Source organism: Lipophrys pholis (assembly GCF_963383615.2).
Source record: "Lipophrys pholis genome assembly, chromosome: 11".
Classification (NCBI taxonomy): Eukaryota; Metazoa; Chordata; class Actinopteri; order Blenniiformes; family Blenniidae; genus Lipophrys; species Lipophrys pholis.
In genome coordinates, this window is record NC_137631.1 from 15,049,587 (window position 1) to 15,071,576 (window position 21,990).

At 41.7% G+C, this 21,990-nt stretch overlaps 3 protein-coding genes across 7 annotated transcripts in view; 1 reads left to right on the plus strand and 2 right to left on the minus strand.

Annotated features, from left to right (window-relative positions):
• Positions 1-252: 252 nt before the first annotated feature.
• Positions 253-4,331, minus strand: bhlhe41 (basic helix-loop-helix family, member e41). The gene is made up of 5 exons (XM_080475004.1): positions 3,813-4,331; positions 3,650-3,716; positions 3,413-3,520; positions 3,190-3,301; positions 253-2,937 (listed from the first exon to the last, which is right to left on the minus strand). Exons 1-5 carry the CDS (start codon positions 3,872-3,874, stop codon positions 1,997-1,999), a joined length of 1,290 nt encoding a protein of 429 aa, XP_080331130.1. The 5' UTR covers positions 3,875-4,331; the 3' UTR covers positions 253-1,996.
• sspn (sarcospan (Kras oncogene-associated gene)) lies at positions 4,094-11,010 on the plus strand. The gene is made up of 3 exons (XM_080475006.1): positions 4,094-5,754; positions 7,899-7,985; positions 9,959-11,010. The coding sequence occupies exons 1-3, from the start codon at positions 5,401-5,403 to the stop codon at positions 10,316-10,318; spliced, it is 801 nt and encodes a 266-aa protein (XP_080331132.1). The 5' UTR covers positions 4,094-5,400; the 3' UTR covers positions 10,319-11,010.
• Positions 11,011-14,919: 3,909 nt separating this feature from the next.
• itpr2 (inositol 1,4,5-trisphosphate receptor, type 2) overlaps positions 14,920-21,990 on the minus strand; it is a 65,274-nt gene continuing 58,203 nt past the window's right edge. For all 5 annotated transcript variants that reach the window (XR_013935784.1, XM_080474993.1, XM_080474992.1 and 2 more), the window contains 2 exons: positions 17,826-17,987; positions 14,920-16,202 (listed from right to left, as the gene is read on the minus strand). Coding sequence is in view for 4 of the 5 variants with exons in the window: in XM_080474993.1 (XP_080331119.1) it covers positions 16,122-16,202; positions 17,826-17,987 (243 nt within the window). In the remaining variant the exon portion in view is untranslated. The remainder of the gene's footprint in view (positions 16,203-17,825; positions 17,988-21,990) is intronic.

A 21,990-nucleotide genomic window follows, 5' to 3' on the forward strand; every position in this document is an offset into this window, starting at 1 on the left:
TTTAAAGCCTTGGCTTACTGTACATTCCTCGGCTGTGACCTGTCAGCTGATTATACTGTAACAATACATTTCACCTAGTGGGCTCACTGTGTTGTTCGGGGGGCCTTTTCGTAATTTTGTGCTCCAAAACTTGGGCTCATTTCTGCACAACTTTTCCTTTAATCATTCACCTTTCTCTACATTCAGTTACACTTGAGCTGGCAAAGGATTTCAGAACTGATGAGGGACAAGAAGAAGTCTGCAAAGTTCAGTTTTTGATATTTATTTTACAACTCGTCAGCAATAATTTAGAACAGCATATGTGTAAAGCATTAACGAAATGTGCAACAGTTGCTCAGTTAAATTTTTTTTTAAAAAATCCATAGACTTCTACAACATTGACAAAGACATGTATACTTCATGGTATAATCACCAAAATTCTATTTACAAACACACATGCCACTTTATAGAACAGTTGATAACTTTGAGGCAAAAACCAGCTGAGGAGAACAACAAAAGAAATGTCATGGATGCAAAATACAATGGAAATCATCAATCTAATTACATGTGAAACTTAAAAAAGTGGAGCAACACTACACTTGAAGGATTTCATTTAAAAAAGAGGCCAAAATAAAGTTTCTAAACTGATAATGACCCCTTTTTCTTCCCCAGTCTTGTCAAATTCATTGAAAAGCAAGGTTTACATACAGAAAGCATATAACACAGAATTGGCTGATGAGCAATGGGCTGAAGGGTTTTTTCTAATCTGATTATGATCCCCCCCCCCGCAACAGCAAGAAACAAGCAGTGTTTTGTGAAATCAGGGGAATGACTTAAACACCACTTTACTGCATGAAACCATCACAAAGTAGCTGGTATCTCTTCTCTCTGATGAAATGAAATATTATTTTTGTATATCAAGACAACTCAACACAATATAAATGTTCAAAGAGAACTACAGTGATTGACTTTTCAAAATGATAAGGTGATTGTTGGGGGCTGGCGAGTAAAAGCAGAAAAAAGTGCACTTAACGTCTCAAAGAGTAAAGCTCACCCTACATACAAACTTTAATAGTTGGGAAAATACAGGTACATTCAATATCAATGATCTATAAGGTGCTATCCTACAATGTTTCCTGGTGGCCCAGGAGGTCACTGCATCTCTATGCAGACGCTCCAATCTGGGGATGTATACTATGCTGGTCAGACAAATCCTTGCACAAGAAGGATCTTGTATTTCCTTTATTTCAATCATCTTTTTTTTCCTCACACGAAGAAACAGGTAATGAAAACCAGAGTAAGCCTTTGAAGAGATGAGTTGTGGGGATATTAGATGAAACACGTTGCCAATCATCACATTACTAACGTGTCAGATTGATAAAGTAGTTTATTTTATGACTATTCTTGTTTTTGAGAAAGGAGGAAACCCTTTTTTTCTTTTCGAGAGAGACAACAATGGCCCGCTAAAAGAGCCTGACCCCGTGTAAAGTTGGGGATGAGGTACTGTAGGCATTGCACTTCCTGGAGCGCTTCGTTTATAGGCCCATTTAGTGCGCATCTACATGTTTACGTATCTTTCAGTTAACAATATTTACAGTCAGAGTCAGCCAAGTTGGTAATAATCTTGACAGAGGTCAGTTGCAACTTCATACATCCAAAGAGACTCCATGATTGGGATATTGCGCACTATTGTAATACTCAAAGCTTTGGCACCAATGCTGCCATGACAAAATATTTTTATCAAAGAGGATAGAAAAACTAACTCCAGCACAGCCCAACACAGTTGCGTGGTGTCAATCATTGTCGATAATCATTCAGATTGTTTAAATCTAGCATTAAGTGCAAAAGGCACAAGCCGTCACAACTGCCCCCTGTTTTACCAAGATAAGATTGTACACGAGAAACTCTCCTGTGAAGCCCCGTTGAAAAGAAGCCTAATCTTGAAAAAAAAAAAAAAAAAAAAACAATATACACAAACTCTTCATCAGAATGCACAAAGAGGTATAACAGGGAATAATTAGCTCGTCTGACAAGCAGAAAACTGCTGTGGGCTGCTCGCGCTCTCCCGGGACGCGTCACCATCGTCAGGCTCTCCGTCGTCACTCGCGGGACTGTCCTCGCGATCCTCAGGTGAGCCCGCCTCGGCCTCGTGTGACCCGTCGGTATCTGAAGAGTGGGAGTCCTTGGACTGGGAGGAGGCTCCAAAGTGCGCAGACAAACCGGGGAAAGCTGCAGCTGCAGCCGCGGCCGCCGCTGCTGACGCATGTGCGGGGTATAGCCAGGGGAAAGGAGACGCGAGCGCGGCCGCCGCAGGGTACATGTACTTCTCAATGCTGTTCTTATCGAAAAAAGGCATATAGGACGCTGCAGCCGAGGGGTTGATGAAGTAGAAAGGCATGCAAATCGGCGTCTGCTGTCCCACACTGCTTATTCCCATCAGAGAGTTCAGAAACGCCACATCGGGTCTGTTGGGGTCTGCGCTCCCCAACCCGTTCCCGGGCCAGCTCATCTTTGGTTTTTTGGCAGCTCGATCGTCCCCAAACTCTTGTTTGATCTTCACAGCCTTGGTTCCCTGCGCGACATTGCGCTCACATTCTTTATCTTTGCTATCGCTCTTTTCAGCCTCGCCCCCGTATCCACTGTCCGTGTCTGTGTCATTCTCATTGAGCTCTCCGCACTGGGTCCTCTGGATGACCGGGACACAGTTGGTCTGACTGTCAGCTTTCTGCCCGTCCTGTGCGTCCCCGGCGGGGAGCTGGTGTTGGAGCGGCGGCGCACCGGGCTGGAACTGCGCCAGCACCTTGTGAAGGTGGTTGATGAGCTGCGCGCACCTCTGCTCCCGAGCCGTCCAGTTCTCAAACTGGCTCAGGTACTGCAGGACCTCTTTGGCACAGGCCTGGAACCCGGTGTGGAAAGCGTCCAGATCGGCATGGATGGAGGATTTCATCGACCGGTCCCCTGCGAAGGGAGGAACAGATGATTATTCTGTCAGGTGTGGCACAATAACATAATGAGGTGGCCACATGACAGCACAACGCATATATGTCTGCTTGGATGTTATTCTTATTTTTCGCAAATAAGTTCTTTAAATTAATCAGATAATGCCCTTGCATCTTAATCTTTGTTGAAGTTGAATTTAACAGAAAATACATTTACTGAGCGCTGCTTCTTCCTACACTTGTGGCTGTATGAACCTTTTGTTCATCTCACCGTTCTGCAAAGCAATGATCTTCTGGTGCTGCTGCTCGGTCACAGCAGTCAGTGCGTTCAAATGTTTCAGCGTTAACTCCAGGACCACCGCTTTCTCCAAATGTCCGAGCGTCTGTGGGGGGGAAAAAAGCTTAGTTTGGCTCTGCTGATATCTGTCAGATATTAATACTCTTGCAAATCACGAAAAAAAACAAAAAAAACTTTACTTGTGTCAAGATCTTACCGACAGCTTGAGATGTTCAGGCAACAAATCCTTCAGCTGTCCAATACATTCGTTGATTCGGTCTCTCCTCTTTTTCTCTATCAACCGGTGTGGTAACTTGTATGCATCCTGAAAACAGGAGATAAAGGTTGGACGTTGTCACGTGATACATATGAATTCTGTACGTTGGAATAACTCAGTTTTGAGTATTGAAAACAAATTAAAACTTGCTATGTTATGAATAATATCCTTGCGCACCTTTCCACCATCCTCTCGCTTTATTCCTCTTTTCGACTTGCACATGTAGAGAGAGGGGTAATCCACCCTGAAGCCAAGAGGAAACGTGTCAGATTATTGACCAGGCTGTCACGACAGTTTATTAAACATAGTTTGACAGAGTTTTGCCAAAAGCAACACTCACCCGAGGAAATCTGCGTGCTCCATGAACTGTCTGTCCTGTAAATGCGATATTCTTTCGTCCATCGCGTCCCTGCTTCTGGTTCTCCGCTTCTGAGCTTCTTCGGGGAATGTTTGTTATTCCACGGCTCGCACACGGACGGCTGAGGGAGATGATGCGCGGTGCGTGTTATCCAGTGGAGCTGCGCTTCAGACTGATGTCTATAGTTCCCTGAGCTGCCACTTTGCAAAGCTGTCGGCTCTGTGGTGAGAGCGCACGCGCGCCTCCGGTCGGGAACAGCTTCCGACTCACGTGTCGGCTGCACCAGCACAAAGTCCGGTAATTAGACCTTGTCTGTTTTATGGGAGATTTTCGTTGCTCCACCTATAGCGATCCAGTCTGAATAATATTGACCTGGTGGGTGAAACGTGATCCAGTAAAACTTGGCGGAGGTAAAGACGCACATGCGTGAAGAGAGACAGAATAACAATCCATAGAAGCAGCTGCTGCTTTTGCATCTAACACCGTGATCTTTAGAAACTTAACAGCTCGTGTTTACTGAGTGAGTGAAGCAACTGGCTGACTCGTGATTGGATGGGTTCGTATGACAGAAAGTATACTATCTCGCATGGAGGGACAGTTTGGACAGAGCTCACTTGTGACATTTCTAAAGATAATGTTTTGTTGTTGCTGTTTGGACCAACAATCCTTTATCTTATAAACCAAATAGGAGCAATTCCCCGGATAAATAAAGCTTGTATGGAGTCTGAATGAGTGTGTGCACTCGTGCTCTCCTATATGTTGTTGCAGGGCAGGGTAACCCACTCATGCATCGTCCAAAGCTTCGTTGTCAGTAACCATGGCACCGACCCAGCTGTGTGCTCAAACACGTGCATGGTGGTTCTTTATTCATTGCAGCATGGGCTATGGTGTCACACCTTGTTCTCACTGTTTACTCCTATGTTTTGTGAGGATTTAAAAAACTAACAAGAGATTTAAATTACTACAAACATTTAATGTCACTTTTTCAAGAGCAATTATTGATGTGTGTGTATGAAACAACAAGACCTGTCTTTTCTGTACTCTGATAATTTGGAAAACTTTTATGGAGGTTAATCCGATAGCCAGAGACACCTGCTGCTCCTCTGTGAACATTGAAGTGTTCAAAAACAATAAAATCTGAGCTGCTGTAATGCCCTCACATGCCTTATGATCACATTACTCCTTCCTGTTAGTCATGTGACTTATTCTGGCTGGCAGCATATGGCTCTCTTGTGTAACAGTGCTGACAAAGAACGATCCCGTCACTAGGTCTCTCTAATGAAGTGTGACCTCCTCTGGGCTGGCTTTTCATTAACTCATACCTGCTGAATTGCCTCTTCACTTTCCCTTTCTTGTCTTTAACTTGATTACAAGAAAAATTATCTGACTGTCTGTCGTGTGTTGGAACCCCCCTTTGTGTTTTCCTGCCTCCCTTCCCTCCTCTTCCTTTCCTCCTCAGCATGCTGCCTGCTCTATATGTGGCTCTGGAGCCGTTTAGGAATCCAGTCCAAATGTTTTCCATATTAGCTCAGAGCCTTCTCTGTTTCCAAATAGCAGCCGAGCTGGGCTTATGGTGAGAGAAGGCGGGGGGGGGGGAGAGGAGAGACGTAGACGGCAGGCAGGCTCATCCAGCCCAAACATTGCAAAAGTAAAAGTCGTCAGGACGAACAGAGAATACAGTGTGAAGCCAGGAGAAATGGGACAGGGGCAGAAAGGTTCCTCAGACAAGAAGGAGGGCAAGAAGAAGAGAGATGACAGTCCAACACCAGCGGACGACCATAAGTGCAGGGTCTGTCGTTTCCCTCTGCTCGTCGCCCTGCTCCAGCTGCTGTTGGGGGTGGCTGTCACAGCCGTGGCCTTCCTCATGTTGGCTATCAGCCCTTCACTTTTGGCCAGGGAAACGCCTCACTGGGCTGGGATAATTGTAAGCACCATCCTTATGCCATTGTATTCATTTGTTTGCATGGTACCCGAGTTTCCCGCTTGTGATACTTCTGCATGAACTTCATATACATCCCAGAGTGTGTTGTCCACCCTCAGCAGCCTGCATGTCAGCACAGACCGGCCTGTACCAGACCGTCTCAGTCAGATGGTCACTGTGGGCACGGGGAGTCACTGTAATAATCATGTTTTAAAAGATCTCCATCTGTAATACTTAAACTTAGTGCTTGTACCTGGATTCTCCTCACAGTCACATGAGCCTGCCTGCTTCAACTCGTGGTTGTTTGTGTTGTGTATTCAAAGGAATCCTCAACATCTGGTCTCACAATACACGTTACCCAATCGCAGCATGCTTAACTTCAGCTGAAACCTTATTCACATAAGTACAATTAAAAAAAAAAAAAAAAAAATCATTATCAAATGTTGCATATTTCCTTAAATCTTTTGATCCTCACCACATGATTTCTCACTCTCGAGTTCACTCTGTCTCTCGCTCTCTCTCTCTCACTCACATGCACGTGCACACACAGAAGCATCAACATGCACGCACACAACTAAACTATGCAGTTTATTCACTATTGCAAGAGTTTGAATGTGAATTTAGAGAGAGAAGGAAGAGTTGAATTTGAGTTTAAAAGGCAGGATGTTATATTTCAAAGCTGAATAATGTGAGAAGTCGTTTTCACACCTTTAGTTTCACAAAAGTGAAGGAAAATTAGACAACTGAAGTTACAAAAAAGTTTGAAATTAATGTAAGGTTCATTCATAACGGGTGTGAAACTTAACAAAATTGTCCTGCAATTGGATTCGGTTCAGCAGGCAGGATCACATAGCAAAATGTAAAAATGAGAAAACATGATCTTGCATTTTTTGATAACAGCAACTTCTGTTTTTGATTTATTCACTAGGGAATGCATTGTTAATTCAAAAATTGTGTACATAACATAATAATGTGAGCAGAGGAAAGAGATTAGTGATGCAACTATGAAATCTAACTACCTTATTGAACATATTATTAAACTTATTAACATCGAAGTCATAGATGAGGTTGAATTTGTGAAAAATGCCTCCTCAATTGGAGGTTTTTAGACACGTTGCTCCATTTAAAAATGGGTTTAAAATGTTCAACATTGTAGACTTTTTTATGAAACATACTGAAACCTTTTTCCATTAAAACAAACGGGAATCATCCAAAATTGGAACAGTTTTCCTGGTCCAGGACACTGAGGATCGGAATGGGTTGTATGTGGGACCTGAACTAAAAAGAGTTTGACACCCCTGGCATACAATGAAAGCACTTGACATTCAGTTTTAGGACCTTCATAATGCTAAAGTGGGTTTTGGCCTTGACACGTAGCTCATTAAAAGCACCTCAAGAGCCAGTTGAAGTAGGTCTGTAAGAAATAAAATCAGAAAGCTAATGAAACAATCTGATACTTCTTTCGTATTAATATTCTGTGATAGGGCTTTTTTGTGTGATTTGCATCAGAAAACAAGAAAAAAAAAAAAAAAGAAACGGTAAATTTTTTGATTAGTTTTGAATAAATTTGACAGGGTTTGACGATAGAAAAAAAAACTTGTTGTTCCTGTTTGGCTCCTATCTCAGCCTATCACGGCTACCATCTACTTTCAAAAACATCCCTGAACACCAGTGTCCCGAGTTAGATCCTCACGAGATTCAGCCAAGTGAAAAACACTGAGGTCATCAAGAACTTTCCAGAAAATCCTGAGTGCTTAAGAACCTGGGAAAAACATTCAAATAAGATGCTGCACGTTAGTCACAAGACTCCAACTGCACTGAAGAGATAGAGAAAGAGAGTGAGTTTGTCTGTGTGAGAGGGGGGAGGAGAGGGAGAGGCAGGGTAATGGAATCAGATAACAGCTTACTGCTGAATCATGCAATATTAAGAAACACCCCTGCAAAGCTGAGCACAGGTGATTTTTTTTTTTTTGGGGGGGGGGGGGATAAAACCGTCCTTGTCAAAAAAATATCACAAACTATACTAAACTATACTGATGGCCAAAAGAATAACTAAATCCAAAGTCATGGCTAAAATGAACAAGTTGATTGCAGAAATATGACTCGATGCAGATACTGCCTTCATGTGTTTTTCCTGTTTGTCACAGCTGTGCCTGGTTTCCATTGTGGGCTTCATCCTCTACTGCGTCACCTACGTCCCCGATGAGAGGACTTCTCCACAGTTCTTTGTTAAAGTGAGTTTACAACCTGATACACTCTCTGTAGAAGCAAAGCATTCAAATCTCTTTGAAATTAACCAAACATTTGACATTTTATTTGGTCTAAAAACGTGTGAACAGATGGGTCACTTTACTCGTCAGACACATTCACTTCTTTTGAGAAAAACTTTTCCACGAGCAGAAACAGTACAATGCTGTTCCTGGGGTCAAGCAACCAGCAGGGAGAAAAGATTTTAACTGGAATGAAATTTAAAAGAGCTCTGCAGGGATCTCTGTGAGTGGAGCTGTGCTTTCATTGATCTGACTCGATCGCACAGCGTAATTAGCCGCACAACATATGCAGCTGGAATTTCAAGGCTATTGAAATCGGCCCACATTGTTTCTTTGGAAGCAGCATTTTAATTTTTTTCTGTCTGATTCTTCAATGCATACAACATTCAAATATGGATGCACATGTGCAAAGTTGGTGTTTCAAAGCTTTTCAGCCTCATTTTGCATTGAGAAGTGCAGTTAATTCACAAATGTGGTTTTGGTGGACTGGAAATGTGAGAAACCAAGGCCAACTTTGCACCTATTGTGGACTTTTAACGACGCTTTCTATCGGTAAAACCATTTACTGAAAATTCCCATGCAATACAAATTTCAAATCAGAACTCGATAATAGAAAATAGTCTTATATTTAGAAGTTAATCTTTCAAATAGAGATGAATTTAGATTTTGGATATTTAGTCACAATTGTATACTTGTAAGGCTGTTTTTGGGGAATAATGTACAAAAATGGCACAAAACCTATATTATAGCACAATCTTAAAGTTTCTTATATATTTTCTCAATTTGTCATCCATAAGTGCTATTGTATGAGAAACAAGACAAAATAAAGTGCTTCAATAAAATCAGTCAATAATGTGCTTCAGAACAGCTGCAATTAGTCTGCCATGTGTCTTTTTCTGGACCTCAAAACAAACGAGTTTTAATTAATTCATGCCATTAATTCAAACAGCTCAAAGAAACCCTGGCTACGTCATATTCATTTCAGTTTAAGAATTTATGGCATGGCAGTCTGCTCATTTATTCACTTCATCTGCCCTTGATACGAGTCGAGTGAGTAGAAAATGTGTTATAACCGGGGACATGTCTGCTCTTAATAGTTACTATGTTGTCAGATGGAGAGTCTGGCTCTACAAATAGTTTAAAACTTGCATTGATTGTGAAACACGTGAGCTGTGCGAGTTTCAGAGTGATTCAGGACACCACATGGACTAAACAAAAACAGCAGGTCTCCTCTTAGTTTCCACCTGCTTCCAGGTTGCAGATAATCTCCATTTGGTGAAGCATAAAATGGTCAATAAAGTGCTTGTTGATGAGCTTTCTGTATATAAATCCCCCTGTAACCAACCACACTCCACGACTCACAGCTGCTTCAAAATTAACATAAATGCCATTTTAAATCAAGCACCACTCATCACTTGCATAATTCCATAAGCAGCATGTAACTGAAAGCAAAATACACCCGCGAATAAGGGCTCCCGTTATATAAGCAATGGATTAAGATGAAGGTTTAGTGTTATTGAGATTGTGCAATTGCATAAACAACACAAAGCCTCTGTCACATTTTACAACTGTATTTTTAGACAATCTTTTGTTGCGCAGCATATTTATACAGGGTGTGCGCTAAAGGTGCGAAGCGGCTGGAGCTGCAGGGCAGCGTAACATGTTTGGTGTCTCCTCTGTGCTGAAAGCTGAGCTCCTGCTCTGAGGGTCAGCCCTTGCCCTGTAGTATTGTGGGTAATCTCTTTGAACTGAATTTGCCATAAGCACTGAGCCAGCATGTCTGTATCTAAGCTACAGTTTGGGCACAGCGAGGTAATCATGAGACAACAGAGTGAAGTCGGGGCCAGGCTATATCGTAGAAACACACCAAAGTGAAGAAAGCATTATCCGATCAAAGCTTTGAAAGTGGTCTCACTCTAGTTCTCTGCCCTCTACAGCTCCTCTACTTCATCCTGTGCATGATTGGCTTGGTCATCTCAGTCCTCGTCACAGCTTTTGCTGGACACCACTACTCTCAGGCCAGCAGCTTCAACTGTGAGCAGGCGGGGGACGACTGTGTCTGCACGCTGGAACACGAAGACCCAATAGCTCGCACCTTCAACTACGAGGGCGTCGGCGACTGTGAGGTGATCACCGGGACGCTCACTCTCTATTTCCTGATCCAGATTGTGCTGAACGTGGTCCAAGCTCTCGTCTGCGCTGTGGGTGCCTTCATCATGTGGAAGCATCGCTATCAGGTCTTCTTTGCCGGCCTTCAAATCGGCTCTCTCTCCACTCAGAAGTGGCAAAAAGTTTAAATTGATGACCGTCCTGATGAAATGACTCTGTCCGATAAAAAAATGAAGGGCGATGTCACCTGAGTGTGCTCACTCAGCACGACAGGGACTTTGACTATTTTGATGTGTGCCATTGCATGTTTTCCTTTCTCCAGTTTTGGCAGTTATACTATAAAGGCTTTTTGCACAGATTTTGTTTACGATATTTGTACTTCCAGTTGTAGATAATGATTACTTGAATTGATAAAGCTGTAAAAGCAACTGGTCTATTTATGGAATTAAAACAAATATTTTGCTTTTTAAATGGTCTTAACATTTGCTCATGTGATTTCCAGCTTCATACATTTCCTAGACTGAACGAATTACAACCGCAGCTCTGGAACCTAAATAGCGTCTTTGGGATTCGTTGACAAACTGATGCTGGTTGGAGCTGCTCAGATTAAAGTACTGATTATGTTTGGTTGCTTCAGTAGTGCTTTACATGGACTTTACATGTCATACTGTTCTCAAGTTTAGATTCACAGGTCAAATAGTAAAATACAGTTGTAAATATTTGTAATACTCCTTCAGTAATTCAACCTTTTTTCAGTTCATTCATTTCCATTCATAAAGTATCAGAAGTTTTTTTTTTCTTCACAAGGATATGTCTCATTTGTCATTTATAATCTCTGTTGTGTCCCATTTGCTGTCATAAAAGCATGCAGCTGTTAAGGAATTGCATAAATTCCTTGAAGAAAAACAAAACTGCAAAGCACTTTTCAGCTGACGGAGGTGATCTCCAGACAGTCCGGTTCACGAAGGGCTGATCCTCCAAACAACAGTAACACAACCCTTTTCAGAGAATACTTTATGAGAGTGAATCCAGACTGCGCTGGGTTGTGGCTCGTGAAGGTGGACGCCAGGCCAGTAGCCAGCATGACTCAAACTGCCAGTAGGAGTCAAACTACTGCAGCCACAAAGGGAGGGGTGAATGAGCTGGGGCGAAGGAAGGGGGGACTCAGACGGGCAGCTGGACTGAAGCAACAAAATTAGTTTGTTGAGTTCATTAGGCAAAGAAAAACTCAAAAAGGGAAGAGAGAAAAGTTTACAATACAGATTTGTCTTTATTTTAATGTAATTGCTTGTAGTGTTAGTCAGGGAATGATAAACACGAGGCTGTTTTCACAGCAAGCTGGAAGAAACTTTTCTCTCAAGGGAGAGTGTAAAAGTGTAAAAAATGAAATTGAATGTTAAATCTATTATGGAAGTGATGAAACAGTTGATTAGCTGAAGGTAATACAGACCTATTATTTATTACTCCCAGAAGCCTGAAACCAGCCTTTCAAGTGTGTAATTTACAGTCTGAGACTGTCAAACATGGTGGTTTAACATGCAAACCTTTTCTTGCCAGTTCTATGTCGTTTCCTCATGTTGATACAGATCTACTGTAGAGATATACAGAATGAACCATTTCAAGGCCACGCGATTTAATTAACCTGCTTTGACTATTATTGGAATTTTCAATGGACTTTAATATTCAATGCACTTATATAGCGCCTTTCAGCGGCGTGAGAAGCCCCAAAGCGCTTTACATAGCTCATCACATTCACCCATTCAATTACACATTCAATACGAGCAGTTTGGGGTTCAGTGTCTTGCCCAAGGACACTTCAGCATGCAGACAGGTGGAGATGGGAGTCAAACCTGCAACCTTCCGAATGGGAGACAACCGCTCTACCAACTGAGTCATGCCGCCCCGTTAAAGACTGAGTGAATAGACCTCTTTCACTCCACATCATGCTGCTTTGATACTTTTCAGTTCCTCAAAATGCAACCTTCGTAAACATAAGCCCATTATATCGCAAAACAGTGGGAAAAATGTCCTGCAACCTATGATATAACATGTTTTCATATGGTAACAAGGTCTTTCGGTCCAGAAAAATGAAAAGCTTGAGAGCAAATGTATGACTAACCTATTACATCAACGAGGGACAAAGGTTTCCGTGTCAGGGTCTGTTTGTGAGTCACTTTAATCATAACTGTTTAATTTGGACAATTCCACTTGGACTGCTTCCATTGATTGAGCCGATAGAGTCGGTCTCCCTGCTGATTGCTCACTCACAGAAACATTGAACATGTTAAAGACACAACCTAAGAAAATTCACAACCTTTTGGTGGCGTTACATTATTGTCAAAATACTTTTTTTCATTTCTGTTGGATGATGCAGTTCACATCCTGCGTAAGCCCCAAGTGCAGATACTGCAACTAACGCAAGAGCGAGTGGAGGGCAGACCTATTAGCAGTGTTTTTCCATGAGCTTGCTTTGTGTTTATAATGTTGATGCGTCATGTGACTACAAAAGCTCAATCTTGCAGCCAGACACAGGAAGTCACATGCCAGTCATCATAGGGGCATGTTTATTTATAAAAATGACAGTGAGGAGGGACCTTCCACCCTCCTACTCACTCAGTAACAGCTTTCTGTGTGGTCAGTTGATATTTCCGGGAAAAGGCACAGTGAATTAAATTTGATTTCCAGCATCAGTTGCTGCTGGGAGTCTTCAGAAGAAAATACTAGACGAAGGAATTTCAATAAGTTTATTGACACTGAACTTTTGCTCCAACCGTAGAATTGATTGAACTCTCTAGTATTTCAGTTTGTACACTTATTAAACATCATTTTTTGTTGTTGACATTTCGCAATGAGGCTGTTTCACCAGAATTTACAGTTCAAATATGAATGAATGTTTCTGCAAGATGTCACTTTGACTGGAATCAGGCAGTGCATTGAAGTCAAATGGTCTGACTCAGTCAAACTGCCTCCAGTCAGAGGTGTTTGGGACACTGCCTTGTATTTATTGACCTTCTCTGGGTGTTTTCTCACTCCCTGCTCTGAATACACACAGGCAAAGCATGTGACTCCTGAGTGTGGTTAGCAAAGGGATTCAGAAAGGATCCAAATGTGTCCAAGGTTATGCTGATAAAGTAAATAATATAACAATCACGTGCGTTAAAAAGGTCCGGCGTGTACTCGGCAGATTAAATCAAGCAGAATGCAATTTAATCTCTTTGGTAAGTGGGTATCAAAGTTGAACGTTTTTCTCTGTTTGGTCAAAAAATAAATTTGAGCTGATGAAATGGTCTGTTTAGGAAACGGCACAGAATGAAGCAGCAGTATTACAATATGGCAATGAGACTTCTGCCAGACAGTAATGATGGTCCTGATATTATCCTCTCCCTCCCCTCTCTGGCTGAGTGCAATACATTCCAGTAATGCTGCACTTTACCCCTCTTGTCTATGCAGTGACAGCTGCTCACCATTATGGCACTGCGTGAACTAATTTTAATGGCTGTCACAGGCAGCAGGAGCAAATGCAGGCCTGCCAGCGTAAACACTGAAGTGAAGCCAAGAAGGATGGTCTTCTCCGTGGAGGGTAAATGACAGGACAGGATATAGGACCAGCTTATTTTCTATGATTTTTTTAAGAGACTGAAATATGGAACAAAAGCACAAGCATACAGATGATCAACGAGCTGCAGTTTTACATGACCTGCTTCAACAAGTGATGAACTGCTGAATGTAGATTATGCTTCAGACCTGTAGGTGCATATTGTTTACATGAAAAGAGAATTGAATAGTGTGGTGGAAAAACTACTATTGTTCAATTTCTTGTCTCCATTTTTAAAGAGCATTGAATTGTATCGCCAATAACATTCGATTCAAAGCATTCAGTCAAAGCACATTTATTGGACAAACAAATGTATAAAATTACGCAATGGAAGTTTGTCGAGTAAACAAATATTAATATTTCCACTGTTTAAAGGATAAACTTGTTGGTTTATAAAGATATAGATCAAATGCTTTAAATATCATTTTAACTTGTGGATGTGTGAAATATAGACTATGTGGATGACATGCTGCTGTAAATTGTACCTTAATACGAGATATTTGTACGACCATGTTTCATGCAATTGAGCTTTATATTGTGAGGAAAGCAGCTACAAATTTTAATGGTGTATCCATTTTTCATTGAAATTCAAAGTACCTAAATAATTGTCAAACTGTTATGATTCGTTACATACCTAAACCGTAGTTTAGATTTTTCTTCGTTTTAGCATTTATACATTAATTTTAGTGATTTACTTTAACATGTTATCATGTTTGGCCATGTTTAAAAAAAAAAGAGAGAGAAAAAGAAAAAAAAGCCTCATTTTATATTTTTGCACCTAAATAACTAAACTGTTTTCAGTATTTGCTTTGGGGAAAAAAATCCAGTCTGATGTGAAATTTTTTTCGTCGGTCCACGATGTGAAGTATCAATTAGTAATGGGATATCAAGCCCGACCAAATGAAGGCACAGCGGCGACGGCACGCACAAAGTATCTGTTAACTTTGTCTTTAATATTACATGACGGCTTGAGCTGAAATACGATCTAGTCTGGTTGAAGACAGACTTTTTCCAAGGACCTGAGTTCCCTTCATGGACAAGTACAAGTGCAAGTAAGTAAACATTTCAGTGTGTGGGTGTGTTTATGCCTCGGGGGTCAGGGTGAGCGAGGGGGAGTGCTCATTCATCCCCAACAACAAGCAGCACGGAGGGAAGCTTTGCCAGAAAGCGACTGACTCAAAGGACACATCGGAGTCTTGTTACAATTTTATTAAAACGTCTGACCACAGAAAATACAATTCTTTATACAAAGTGTTTTAACAGAAAGTGTCGCAGGACAGTTACCATCAAGTGCATGCACCCATAATCTGCCTTTGTTTGTGCAAGTTTAAAACACACATTTAGACTCAATCAGCTGTGATCAAACTGAGAATAGTAAAAGTGATTTATTTTAAAAACAGTAAAATAGGAGGATAGTAAAAGCAGAGACAGGAAATAAAACAGTATTAGCTGAAATCCGACAAGATCCGTGTGCATATTGTCCTCAGTCAGGATTATACTATGTACCAATTTTAGAGATAAAGGAAATTTCAAGTAAGTTTTGCACAAGTACTCATTATTTTTATTCACATTTCTGTTATATTGTCTATATAAATCTGTAAGAAGGCAACTGCAGGTGTGCAGTAACTGCATATTCCACAAAGCATTCAAATATAATACCCCAAACAAACCAGTATTTCAATTTACAGTTGTAACTTTTAACCCTTTTTTTTTTTTATTACAAAAGTGCACGTTCTGCAATTGTAAAAGTTATTGAGTAAGGCAGCATGATTCCTTTTTTTTTTTTTATATCTAAATGCAGAAATAATACTCCAGTTATGAAGCCAAAATGTTCTAATAAATACAAACAAAAGTGTAAAAGGTGAGGAGGAGGAGAGTTTGATGGTGTGCACACTCCTCCCCTGGAGGCCTGTCTGCTGATCACTGACCTCCATGTGGCCGGTTCTTCAGCGCCATGACAGTGGTGAAACACAGGCCAGGACAAGGTGGGCCACAGACTTGACAGCACTTAACCATTAACCTCACCCTAACATTTCTCTTGACCCCTGTCTGGCCCATTAACACTACACTGGCAGATGTGTGCTGCGCCTGGGCAATCATTCACAGAGACGAGTTCCTGTGTACACCAGGGTACATAAGGACGCCTGAGGATTGTGCTCCTGGCAGCCCAGTGGACACATGAAACACATTTTGCACCCAACAATGCAACGCTTGCGTCGTAGAGACAAATCATAAGCAAATATTATGCCAACGCTTCCTCACTTTGACATCAGTATTCAAAGGCGTACACCTGGGTACAGATATTGTTCTTAAGGCTGGAGTTTGCGTGTCTGCATTTCTATTGAGGTTTAAGGCTGCAGTGGAGCGCCATGCCGCAGAGTCCTGTTTGAGCCTCCTCAGTGGGGTGGGATGTGATGGTTGGACTGAGGGGGGCCCAGGAATCCAAGTCTCTGCTTGTTTTTCCTCTGTTCTGTCATCTGTGGAGGAAACAGAGGGTAAGCTCATCACACGAGAGTGGCTCCTAATTCTGCATGTGGCATACATGATGTGCAGGCCTTCTTCTGTGCTACTGATGTTCTAGTCAGCATTTTAATATGCAAAATAAAAATTCACAAGGCTTCCACATAATTATTCCAGAGGGAAGTATTTATCTTTTTGAACGTGCAGTGCAGGTGAAATGAAGCTTTAAATCTAGACCTAAAGAGGAGGTAGATGTGTTCAGATGAATGATTTTGGCTCTTCAGGAAGTGAGTCAGGATTAGCAAACATCTTTCACTTCTTGAATTTGACATTTCATACACTAAAAAGTCCCTCTAACGCGACCAAAGCATCACATTTCTTTAAAACATTTGACTTGTGTTATATTTAAGTAGGTTTTTTTTCCACAGTTATATGCAAATAACTTTCAGTTCAGTGTTTTGGCTGGAAAATGAAATGTCACTTGGAAACTTTGTTAGAAGACAAAGTCATGTGTGGGTGTTCAGAACTGTGACCTGCACATTGAGCGTTGTACAAGCGTGTGAGGAGGAGGTTTCATGAATCAGACGTGGCTGGTTTTCTCACAACCGCCACATCTGCAGTGGTTTCAGTGTTAACGTCATGAATTGGGTCTACTGCTTCTGTAATCCATCAATCGTATATGTGCATTAAAGGAAATCAAGTGGGCGGTGCAGAGCCCTAAAACCGTCACAACCTAATGGAGGCAAACAAAACCGAACTTGAGCTGTGAAGGGGAAACGGGTGAGGTCAGGAGAGGCGGTAATGATGGGGAGCAGCAGGAGAAATTTCCCTGTTAGAAGGAGAGTTTATATCTGGCGTGATCTAAAGGCAGCTCCTCGTGACTGCAGAGCTGTGGTTGGACCTCACCTAGTTTTGCATAAACACACTCTCCTCCTGTGGTGCACACTAAACTTTCTGTTTACCATGAGGGCATGAACATCCGCGTTCACTCAATCACTCCTTATATGTCAGGCAGACTAAAACCCAGATTACAATATGAGTACTGGCAGTGTATATTTGCTCAAGGGCGCTTCAATATCACACATACGTTGTTTACAGAAGGGCTTACACGACGGGTCCCAGTCAGCGGTGAGATGTTACCAACTTTATGGCTTGTTGAGGTTCATCGGAGGTTATTGTTGTTGTTTTGTTTACACAAAGTGTGATCTCCCCAGTAGGAGCTGTTTTCACACATCTGGGAGAAGAGGAACAAGGACAGGCCTGTGACTGGGATCACATGCAGGGGAGGCAGGTGATGAGAGTGATCAGTCACACTGTAGCAGAGCTAGTCATCCAAACACCCAGAGGCTCTCTGGCGGCTCGCAGTCTCGTTGATCGTTCACGTCATAGTCACCTGTCGTGCCACGTTCAGGAACAACAAGGTTCTGAGAGAATCGGTGTGGAGGACTCCGCGCTGCACGGACATGGATGGCTAAAATGATACGGCTGACGCTGGCTGATTCATGTGACCTCTTCCACCGTGGATGTTTTTAGGTGAGAGGAGAGTCAAGGTCAGGCAGCACGTGGAGCTCGCACCCAGTGTGGAGCGGTCAGCTAAATAGCTAAATAGCCAAAAAGACCAGCCAAAAGAGTTATTTTACCTGTTCCTTGAGCTCGGCGAGCTGGCTTGAGAGCTGGGCCACCAGGGTGACCGTGCTGCAGAGCTTCTCCTGAAGAGACCGCATCTCATTCTGCTCACTTTCTCCTTCACTGCTCACCAGTGACATGGCTCTCATACGAGGGAACCACTCCAAGTTCTTCTCCTGGAGGAGGGAAGGGAAGATGGGACGAGAGAGAATTGGTGAGAAAGGTGGAGTGAATAAAAGCCTGAAATTAAAGCTGACTCAACAGGTTAGAGTGATGGCAGCAACAGCAACTTGGCACTGACATCTACCGGGAAGATTTGCATAGAAATACTTTACGGTGCTGAAGCCAGCCTGCAGGAGGAGAGTAAACACAGAGGCAGCGGTAACTAAAGACAGGCGTGGAGGTTTAAAATTAATCATCTCACCAGAATTGTGAGCTGATTTCTGTTTTCGTGCCGAACAGTGCACATTTTATTTGAAGAAACACTGCTGTCTCTTGGATACGGCAGATACCAATAATGCATTAAATGACAGGAATTAGAATTTCAATTCTCACGCTAACGTGAGGTTGACTCACTGTTGTCCATCATGACCATGAGCATGCGTGCGTGATTTCGTGCGAAAAGCAGAGGTTTTGTTTAGTGTGCAAAAGTGTGGCGGGCAGAGCAAACTATCCGCAACAATGCTATGAGGAAGCAGAGTGCAAAACAAACCTATAGAATTATGTAATGGATATAATAAGCGTGTTGCGTGTGTGGGAGTGTGTACTGTTGCTGTACGTCTGTGTACATAACTGACTGAGTGACGGTGTGTGTTTTACAACATGTATGCTCTTTTGTGTCTCTGAAAGTGAGATAGGCTTCACAGAAGCAGACTCCCATCAGCTGATCTTATGTAATATTCCTTTGCTGGGTCTTCTGGTAAAAATTACTTAAAAGGTGCCGAGAGTGGGATTTGACTGGCACCACATTAAGTCCAGTAGGAGGATTGAGGTATTCTCCCACCTACTCTTATATAAGAATAGATTGCAGGGATAGAAAGATAGATCAGAGTGTGAGACGCCGAGGGCACGGGGGAGTGCAGTCTGAGGGTGCAAAGGGATGGGCAGTGTGTGGGCTATTTGTTTTTGTTTCTCCAATTAATGAGTATAATTCACTTTGTTAAGTGAGACTTTAATAACCGTGACACATCATGGGATAACTATAGCAAATCTAAAATTGCTTATTCATCAACCCAAACAAGGAAGCTTTATTCAAACTAAATGACGAGAGTTATTTCAAGTCATTATTACATAATGTCTGGCAGCAACTTAAACACTTAATGTTTAAATTAAGAATGAGCTGAGAGGCAGTGATGAAAACGAGTCGGGACAGTTTTTGATAAAAATCCTCAACACTTGTGTGAAATATGTCATAATCAATAAAATAATTACAAGAATTCTTGTGTTATGGCCATAAGTTATGTTTTGTAAAGCCATAGTGACCTTAAACTTAAATCTTCATCCTTGAGACTATGGAAATTATTGTTCCAGTTTTAAAGACTTTTCTTTAAGGTATTTCTGAAATGCTGCTGATGAGATGAGAGCGAGAGACTCCAATCTTTGAACATGTCATCCTGGAATAAACAAACATCTCTGCTGAATATGAACATAGTTCCTCATTCATGAGATATTGCAAAAAAAATGGAAAAACAGTGTGGTCATTATAACTTTGGCCTTTGAATGAGGAAACCACAAATTTATGAGAAACTGAGAGTTTGGACAAATATTTTAAAAAAGCCTTTGGGGAAAGCGTTGTGCAGTATGACAAAACTTATAATATGAGTTTTTCTTATAATAAAGTGGCACTTCAAACAACAGCACTTAAAATATTGTCAGGGGACCAATTTATGTGTAAAGTCATTGTGGGGATGTCACATTGGCCTTTTTTTAACTGTCATATATTATTTTGACATTACCAACTGACTCAGTAAGAAGGGACTGTTAATATCTTTATTGCACTTTTATTATTGTCATTTCCAACTCACTGATTCTTTATTTTGACTTTGTCTTTGTTGTGCTGACTACAGTGATTCAGTGACTAAGCTACCAAATATGAATCCAGTCATTCTATCAACTCTTCTCTGGAAATATTTGCCCAATTTGGGCCTCTGGCATCGAGAGGACTCAGGCCATAAAATAAAATGAATCAATTAAAAAGGAAGACACAACGGAGGCTCTGTGAGCTGAAACACAAAGCTGAAACACCAACAGATTAGGGTGCTATCTGATGTTCAACCATAGCTAATGGATTAGGTAACCTCTAAAATGTGAATATTAAATATTTTCAAATGTACAACCACTCATGCTGGCTGAGGCGTCATCCATTGCATTAAAGACATAAAATGTAACAGTGAGTGCACAGAATCTGAACTGTCCCACTAACGTCTAATTCCTTTTCATCAAACTGTACAGTGGCCCACTGTGTGATCCGCCGTGCCGCACCGTCTCAATGAGTCAGGCTTTAGTGTTGCTTCATTGATCCATTTAAACACATCAGTGAGCATGAAATTACAGATGTTCATGTGCTCCTCACCCTGCTTCCGCCACTATGCTACTAGCGGGGTTTTGTCATGTGCATGTACATCCTGTACTTTTAACCATGTAGAAAACAACATTAACCATAAAAAAATTAGGTACGTGCTTGTAAACACAGGAAGTAGCAAGTTTTCATCAGTTCGTTGTAACCTGTACCAAAATAAAATCACAAAAAACCTTCACAGTGCTTTCTTTACTGAGCATCATCTTAACTTTAAATCATACAGGTTAAGATTTAGATGAACAAATTCTTTAGGACCCCTCAATTGAAGAAAATATTTATGCTTTCAAACCTGCAGGAGCCATATGAAATTTTCTATTCTAAATATCGGTAAAGCTCCGCACAGGTCACCAGTCCATCACAGGGCAAACACTGAGAGACAGACAACCACACACACACTCACATCTAAGGACCGTTCAGACCGGGCGTTCACGTGTGCTTCGGGTGATCTGATCAAAAGTGGCGAGCAATAAAAACAAGTTTATACAGTCCTTCCAACTTTCCAAAGAAACTATGGAGAACGTGGACGTGTGTGCCTGGGCGTCTGCAGAGACACGGTGACTTATTGCGGCTTGAGCAGAAGATACCGTCGAGTGCAAGATGGATGACTCTTGACTGCGCGGTGGGCCATTTAGTGGTCCTGATGGAGAAGTAGTAACACAATCCGATCTCGAGTGATTAGCCCAAAACGCAGGATAAACGTATGATACGGACAAATGTGAACAGTCAAGGCTCACCACATGTGATCGGATCACCCGAAATGTCTGAACGGGCCACACCGAAAAACATCAAATGCATATTATTAATTTTGCTACTGTGGGAGGAAACCAAAGTACCACAGGAAGATACAAGCAAGCTGAAAGTACAAACTGAACTAAGAGACCCAAATGAGAACCAGTAATCTTCGTGCTATGAGAGTGCAAATCACTATATTGTTAATATATTTTGAAAAAGAATCTATGCATTAAAAGGGTTGATTATAAAGTACAATTCGGTGCAAGCCACTGACTGAGCCAATTAGTCAAATAGCAATTTTTTTTGCATCATTCATTAAATTGAAAGTTATTCTACAAATTGCTCTGCAGACTTAATTATGGAGAATTATGATCATTAAGTGAATTAACTTAATTCTCTATTAAATTAATTATTTTATGTGGGCCAACAATCCTCTTTTTCATTGTCTTAAGGCGAGTGGAAGTAAAAACTGAAGTGACTGAAATAAGGTTAAAAAGTGGAGTTCGGGCTCTTGACTGAAGTGGCTGCAGCAACAATTGTAATCGGCAGCCACAAGGATACTGACGAGTGTGAAGAGATACAATGACACTGCACGCGGAGAGTGCACCAGACAAGTGTGCAGACATCAGTTAACACACAGGCACACACACAAGTTCTTGGGTGGAGCTGCTTTTATAGAGCTAAAACTACACCGCATCTCATTAAATAAAGTCTGACTTCTGCCCTCAACTTTACCTCGCAAAGGCAAGCTTTTCATCTACCTCTGTAGCTGCTTTTATTACAGACAATATGTCACATGTGTGGTATGAAGGGTTCATGATGTGACAGTGACTCTGCCTGTTGGTGTGTGAGTGTGTCTTTGCGTGTGT